The sequence below is a fragment of the Erythrolamprus reginae genome, chromosome 4, assembly GCF_031021105.1.
Source record: "Erythrolamprus reginae isolate rEryReg1 chromosome 4, rEryReg1.hap1, whole genome shotgun sequence".
In the NCBI taxonomy this organism is placed as follows: Eukaryota; Metazoa; Chordata; class Lepidosauria; order Squamata; family Dipsadidae; genus Erythrolamprus; species Erythrolamprus reginae.
Window position 1 is genome coordinate 138448399 of NC_091953.1, and position 7709 is coordinate 138456107.

The following is a 7709-nucleotide window of genomic DNA, read 5'->3' on the forward strand; positions in this document are numbered from 1 at the left end:
AACTTCCAGCAGACGTGGTTGGTCAATCCACAGTAGCTGAATTTAAACGTGCCTGGGATAAACATAGACCCATCCTAAGATAAAATACAGGAAACAGTATAAGGGCAGACTAGGTGGACCAGGAGGTCTTTTTCTGCCATCAATCTTCTATGTTTCTATGTTTCCGTTTCAAATTTGTTCCAAATTATTTTCTTTCCATTCCCGTAAATTACAAGATCTACAAGCTGCAGATTGGGAAACACTAAGAACCCTAAATATAATTAGAAATGGCTCAACTTTTGTTGTTCTTGTTGTTGTTTAAAAGACTTAACTCATCCAACACAAAAAAAAACCCCAATTAGAATTATCCAGATAAGAAATCTTGTGGGCATTATCCAAAAACAGGTGTTATGACTCTGATCGCCATGTCAGGATAATCCTGTTTGAAACCAGAAAGCGATGCCAACCCAGCTAGACAAATAAAACCCTAGCAGTCATCACAATTTTCTTGAAATGTTTATACTACAGATCAATTGTTCTCATTAACAAAAACGCCGATGAGGAAACTTTCCGCCCCTAAGCAGAGAAAGTCAAAGGACATGTGAACGCATCGGAGGCTAAAGAGCACAAGCACACACTCTCACAGACACACACACACGCACAATTTCAGATCAGAATGACAGCATCATGAAAACAGAAACCTGTTGCAGCCTGCGTACAAAAAGTAGCCTCTTCCACCAACCTTCCTCCTCCTTCCAAAGCAATTCTACCGCTCGAGGCTTGAGTCGTGCTCCGCTGCAGAACTGATGCTGCCAAAAATCAAAACTTGGAAATTTAGGAAGAGGGGCTGCCACAAAAAAAAGGGGGGGCACTTATTTTCCAAAGTACCAGAAGGCAAGACAAGAAGCAATGGATGGGAACTAATCAAGAAGAGAAGCAACCTGGAAGTAAAGGAGAAATATCTTGACAGTTGGAACAATTAACCGGTGGAACAGCTTGCCACCAGAAGTTGTGGGTGATCCATCGCCGGAGGGTTTTAAGAATGGACTGGACAGCCATTTGTCTGAAATGGCACATGGTTTCCTGCCTAAGCAGGGGGTCAGACTAGAAGACCTCCAAGGTCCCTTCCAATTGTTTTATTCTATCATTCTGACTAACCGTAGAAATGAACTTAATTCATGAAAAGCAAAGGCCTTTTAAGAAAGCTAGATTGGATTCAGAGCTTCCCTGTGGCTATCATGTGGATTTGCCCATGATTTAAACAGGGCTTATTTCAAACCAGTCAAAGTCTCATCACTCCCTCTTTAAAGGTCTGCAGCTAGCCACCCTCCCTGGTTTAAGCCATTTCTCCTGGTCCTTCCCCTGTTTCCTTCCCTTCGGCTGTTGTAACCATTGTGAAATGTTGCTTTGCGTTAACATGCTGTAGGTTTTAAAAGAGCAAATATTATTATTTTTTAATTGCTTTTTCAAAGTCATATAATCCTGCCGGAGCCTGGAAAGTGGGCGCAATTATTCCCCAGCTAAAAATAAACACAAATTGCAAACAGTTTCTCCCTCTTTTCTGCATGCGTGTATTTTATTTTTCCCCTCAAAGTTTTGCTTGTGCATATTAGCAACAAGTTGTCCCAAGCCTCCCTTCGGTTTCGGAGCTGAGAGAGAGAGAAATATACGTTCCATGCGAAGCAAAATCATTTTCCCTTCGGTGGGGGGGTTTAAGAAAGAAGCCTAGCGGGCCCACAAGTGCAGCCCAACCCCTTGTGGGTCTCTTCCTAGTTCCCCCCACACAACTCTTGTTTGCAAGCGAGGGAGTTAGTGCTACTTGTCATGCACCAACCGTACGGAGTTATATCTTTATTTGAATGCAAATGCAAATTTGAAGGCTCTTTTTTTTATGTATCTCCGTGTCTATTCTGTGGCGGCTGAATAGAGTGGCCGCCTGTTCCCCCGGCTGCAAAGGAGTTCAGTGACCTCCCTAATCACCGCTGCCACTCTCATGAATGACCTACACGTCCCATTCGGTCTTGCCTCTCTACTTTCATTCATAAAAATAAAAAAAAATAAAACCGACATGGTCTTTGCTGCAGCCCAGGAGAAAAGGAAGCGAAAGGATTGCTGGGCACAGAGGAGCCCCCCCCAAAGACTTCGGTTTGGACCGCATTCAAGAACGGGCCCCCGCCATCTGCCTTCGCCTCGCTCACGGCGGAATACCTCCCTGGAAGATGCTAGAATCTGCACCACCTTTACTAATAGCTGGTACTCCTATGAGCAAACACCAGGCGATTTGCACAGAATGCCTCCTTTCAGGCCAGCTGAGTGGCAGCACAAGGCAGGAGCTGTTACAACCTTCCCAGCCCCGCGTGGAGAATTAGATCACAAGCAGAGGGTGGGGGGATGTTTCCAAGGCCCCCTCCTGCTTTTTTTTTTTTTTTTTTTTGCAAAATAAGGCCTTGGACAGCGAACTGCAAAGCTTCTGAATCCCCCACCCCTTAGGAATGGACCAATGGCCGGCCTCTGTTTCCCCTGCGTTTTTGACCTCTCTCTCTCTCCAATGTTCTGATCCGAAAGTAAACATCGGTGTTCCGTCTGGGGCTGAAACTGTCTGCTTTGTTCTGGCTAAGATTGAGATCACGGCTGCTGTAATTATAGCATTTGTGGCCTCTTGAATGCCCACCCTTAAAAAGTTTTGGGCGGCTTTTTATTAACAATTTTATTTATTTGTTTGTTTGTTTGTTTGTTTGTTTTGTCCAATACACAATAATACACAATGAGGGATATAGAGCATATAATCAGGTAGAATGTATTAAAGGGGGAATAGAGGAGAAAATAGAGGAGTGAAATATAACTATGAGAGAATAGCAGGAAAAGATATAGGGATAGAAGAGAAGATATAGGAGAGACAATAGGACAGGGGACGGTAGGCACTCTGGTGCACTTATGTATGCCCCTTACTGACCTCTTAGGAACTTGGTGAAGTCAACCGTGGATAGTCTAAGGGTAAAGTGTTGGGGGTTAGGGGATGACACTACAGAGTCCGGTAGTGAATTCCACACTTCGACAACTCGATTACTAAAGTCGTATTTTTTACAGTCAAGTTTGGAGCGGTTAATATTAAGTGTGTATGTGTTGTGGGCTCTTGTGTTGTTGTGGTTGAAGCTGAAGTAGTCTTTGACAGGCAGGCCGTTGCAGCATACGATCTTGTGGGCAATACTTAGATCATGTTTGATCTAAGTATTCACCGTTTGCCTCCTCCAATGCTGAGGATAACTGCTTGTCATCGTTCACTCAAATTAAAACTGTTTTGTCTTCGGGAACAAAGTCTAAATTGTTGTTGTTTATTCTGGTGGGACTTGTAGCTACTCACACCCAACAAATTGGTCTTTTGTGTATCCGTCCTTTGACCACATTTTCTTCCAAATAAGTTGTGCTTGTTTACACATAATATAGCAGTGAAACCAAATATTGGCGTTACTTGGGGAGCGTTATTTAGTTAATTTCGTATGTGTAAAACTAAACAAACAACTGGTAATGTAATACAAGAAGAAGTTCTTGGGCTCTTTCTATCTCTAAAAAAAAAGAATTGAAAAGCTGAATATGACTGTCAGCAGAAGCAGGTAACTCACCTGGACTATTTTATTTTTACAAGGTAAATATTATGTATTCTGTCCACCATTCCTTAGGACAATAACTCTCCCCTGAACATTAAGTGAGACGCTAAGAGGAACAGACAAGGCTTTTAAGGCCTTCAGTCTCTTGCAACCTAAGAAAAAAAAGTTTTTGAAAGTTTCCCCTGGGAGTTCACAATTGCTTTTATTTACAATTTGCTTTTATAACAAGCAAAGGCAGCTGGGAATCTAAACCCCTGAATGCAACTGTCCATTTCCCCCTTTTCCTAGGTTTTAATATCCCCAAGAATAAAAACCGAACTTTGTTGTACGCTGTCCAGAGTTTGCAAGGAGTTGGGCGGCCTATACATTCAATAAATTGAATTGAATTGATCTGTCATTTTCTGCGTCACGGAAAGATGCCACAACAGACATTACACATTGCTTCCCAGTGAAATCGGAGCACAAACAGGCTTCTTTCCCTCTTCCAAAGTACAAAAAGCCCTTTTCATTACAGTCCCGGTGGCTGCCACGGCTACTATTCTGAGAACCAGCAGACACACCTTGTGTTGCTACTCCGGTCTATAGGCGACACTGAGGCGGGCAGGCTAATATTTGCTCAGGGTTTGAAATCCCGCAATAGCTGGAGGAAACAGAATTCCTCTGCCTTCTGTGCCTTGGGCCAATTGGTCACCAAAGTAGCCTCTGGAAAGGAGAACTGGGGCTTGCAAAGACAGCAAAAGTCCCCCCAGAAAGGAGGGAAGGGCTGCGGGCTCTTTTGAATAGTTGATGGGTGCAAAACCTCGGTGCAAAAGACTTTGGACCAAGGCACAGAGGATGGGTTTTTAACCTCCTCTGTGAGAAACGATTAAATACCATTTATCGGATACACCCCAAAGGCACTAGTGGCAGTTACATTGGCTAGCAACCTCCAGCGAAGGAGCGGGAAAAGAGCGCGCAGCCAGCCGAGCGGAGGCGAAAGAAAACCCCGGGCACGAGTCCCCCAACCAGCCAGGATAAACTTTAGGTGGGCCGGTTCGGAGACATCCCCATCCCAAACAGCCCCCACCCCGTCTGAGCCCCCCAGACAGGAGAGAACCATCTGCAACCCGCCCGTTGCGCCCAATCGCAAACTTTCTCCGAGAACCTCCCCAAAGTTTTTCCAAGCGCACGAAGCGCTTCAAGGGTCCTTTAGGCGGCGGAAGGGGTGGGGGGCTTTGTCGGTCGACCCCGCGAGGGCTCCCTCGGGGAAAAAGCGGTGGGGAAACGGGACCCCGAAAGCCACCGGCCACCCGGCAAAGCTCCGCAGCCTCCGCCGATCAGCTGCGTGGAGCGGCGAGGGGGCCGATTCCTCCCTACCTCCTCTCCCTCTTTTCCCTCTTTCTCCTCCTCTTCATCCACTCCCTTTTAAATAATAATAATAATAATAATAATAATAATAATAATAATAATAATAATAATAATAATAATAATAATAATAATAATAATATAATAGATTTGTATGCCGCCCCTCTCCGAAGACTCGGGGCGGCTCACAACAACATAAACAGTGTACAAATCCAATTTTCTTCCTCTCCCTCTTTCTCCTCTCCCTCTTCTTCCTCCGTCTCTTCCTCCTCTTCTTCCTCATCTCCTCTCCCCCTTCCTCCTCCTCCTCGTCCTCCTTCTCTTCCTCCTCTTCCTCCTCCTCTCCCTCTTCTCCCTCCTTCTCTTCTTCTTTCTTTTCCTCCTCTCCCTCCTCCTCCTCCTCGTCCGCGGGCGGCTTACCTGAGGGTTGGCGGGGGGCCCCGTTGGCCAGGTCGGTCAGGGGTAGTCCGGGGGCCGGGAGTCCGCGCACGGCGCCCAGCGACAGCAGGCAGAGCAGCGCAACGCAGAGTCCCCGCATGCCGCCTCCGCTCCGGGCCGCGGGGGGAGCGCTCGGCCGGCCGGCCTCAGCCATCCTCCAGGTGCATCGCGGCTGCCCCGCGCCCGGCCTTCTCCGGCGCCGCCTGCGAGGGCAGGGAGGGAAGCGGGGACGGCGCGCGTCCGAGGCTCCTGGGCACCGCGCGCCCCGTCCGACAGCAGCCGCGCTCGGCTCCGGCTCCGGCTCCTGCCCGCCCAGCGCTGCCGCCAGGGAGGCGGGACGGCCGGCCCGGGACACCCCCCCTTGCCCGCCCCCGCCGGCCCGCCCCCGGCCCGCCCCAGCCCGGACCCCCCCCCCCGCCCCCTAGTCTACCTGCCGCTGCGGCTGCCTGGCGCTGGCGGTTCCTCGAGTTTGGGGAGGAGGACGGGGGGGGGGGGGATGAAGCAAAAGTAGAAGAAAAAGAAGAATGAGGAGAAGAAGAAGAGGAGGAGGAAGAAACAAGATCACAATGGACGAGGAGGAGGATGAAGTAGAAGAGGAGGAAGAGGAAGGGAGAAGAAGAGGAAGACAAAGATGAAGATGAAGACAAACAGGAAGACAAAGAGGAAGGAGAAGGAGAAGGGAGAAGAAGGAGAGGGAGGAGGAGGAGAAGGAGAAGGAGAAGAAGAAGAAGAAGAAGAAGAAGAAGAAGAAGAAGAAGAAGAAGAAGAAGAAGAAGAAGAAGACAAAATTAGTGGACCAGGGAATGCTGTCAATGTGGTTTACTTGAACTTCAGTAAGGCTTTTGACAAAGTAGACCATAAGCTACTACTAAATAAAGTAGAAAAACTGTGGGATGGACAGCTACACCTCCAGATGGATTCAAAACTGGCTGACCAACTGCACTCAAAGCATAGTGCTCAATGTAATGACATCAACATGGAGGGATGTATGCACTGGAGGACCCCAAGGCTCTGTTTTAGGCCCAGGACTCCCCAACATCTTCATCAATGACTTGGACGAGGGGATCGATGGGGGACTCATCAAATCTGCAGATGACACCAAACTGGCAGGAAGAGCCAACACTCCAGAAGATGGGCTCAAGACACAGAAGGATCTTGACAAATGTGAACAATGGGCACTGTCTCACAAAATGAAATTCAGTGGTAAGAAAAGTCAAGTTCTACATTTAGGCAAGAAAAACAAAATGCACAGGCACAATGTGTGTGGAACGTTGCTCAAGGGTCGTAACTGTGGGAGGGATCTTGGAGTTCTAGTGGACAACCATTGAAGTAGGAGCCACCCGTGGGCAGCAGATTTCATTTTTCCAAAAATCCATACATTAATCCATAAACCTTTAAATGTCACAACATTGTAAATACACACTCATACTTATAGATTTTTATGTTCAGTCAATCATTTATATATTCTTAAAATGTAAAACAATTTATTCCAGGCATATTTTCATAAAACTATTGTGCATCTTAAAAAAAAAAGAAAAATATATATAATAATTTTGTCTTCTGGGATATGTACCCATTGATTTCAAGCAGCCCCCCCCCCCAAAAAAAAATTAGCCGCTATTATCTTCATTTACCAAGCTGGTTACTCTTTCTGATGCTTTTGAATTTTAAGTCAGATTTGCTTATTCATCTTTAATTCATCTTCTTACTGATCATTCTTTTTTTCTCTCCCCATTTTATCATAACACAAGAACAAGGGGGCACCATCTAAGGTCAGTTGGGGGAAAGATCAGAACCAACAGGAGAAAATATTATTTGACTGAAAGAGGAGTAGATGCTTGGAAGAAACTTCCAGCAGACGTGGTTGGTAAATCCACAGCAACTGAATTGAAACATGCCTGGGATAAACATATATCCATCCTAAGATAAAATACAGGGAATAGTATAAGGGCAGAGTAGGTGGACCAGGAGGTCTTTTTCTGTCGTCAATCCTCTATGTTCTATGTTTCCATGTTTCTATCACTGAATGCCCTATGAAAAAAACCATACTCATTTCACTAGAGCTAAGTTGAGGAGGAAAAGAACTTAAAATCAGGAATTTGAGGGGAGGTTTTGGGAAGCTGCCTTTGCTGGAGACATTCCTGGAATGTGGACTTTGATGGTGATTATCTGGATTTAATCTTAAACCAGAAGACGCCCCCGACCCTTCCTGGCTGGACCGACTGTCAGAGGGAATAGAGCGACGATGTTGGGGTGTGTGGAGGGCAATGGCCACAGGGGCAAAACCCCTTCAGAGATTTAGGAAAATTATTTATTATTATTATTATTTATTAGATGCCCAGA

General features: G+C 46.4%; 1 protein-coding gene across 4 annotated transcripts in view; it reads right to left on the minus strand.

Moving 5' to 3' along the window:
• Window positions 1–5670, minus strand: part of FGFR3 (fibroblast growth factor receptor 3) — a 70387-nt gene extending 64717 nt beyond the window's left edge. For 3 of the 4 annotated variants that reach the window (XM_070751450.1, XM_070751451.1, XM_070751449.1), the window contains exon 1: window positions 5349–5670. In XM_070751450.1, the coding sequence (XP_070607551.1) occupies window positions 5349–5520 (172 nt within the window). In that variant the 5' untranslated portion in view covers window positions 5521–5670. The remainder of the gene's footprint in view (window positions 1–5348) is intronic. The other variant, XM_070751452.1, reaches the window with a different exon arrangement.
• Between the last annotated feature and the right edge of the window lie 2039 nt (window positions 5671–7709).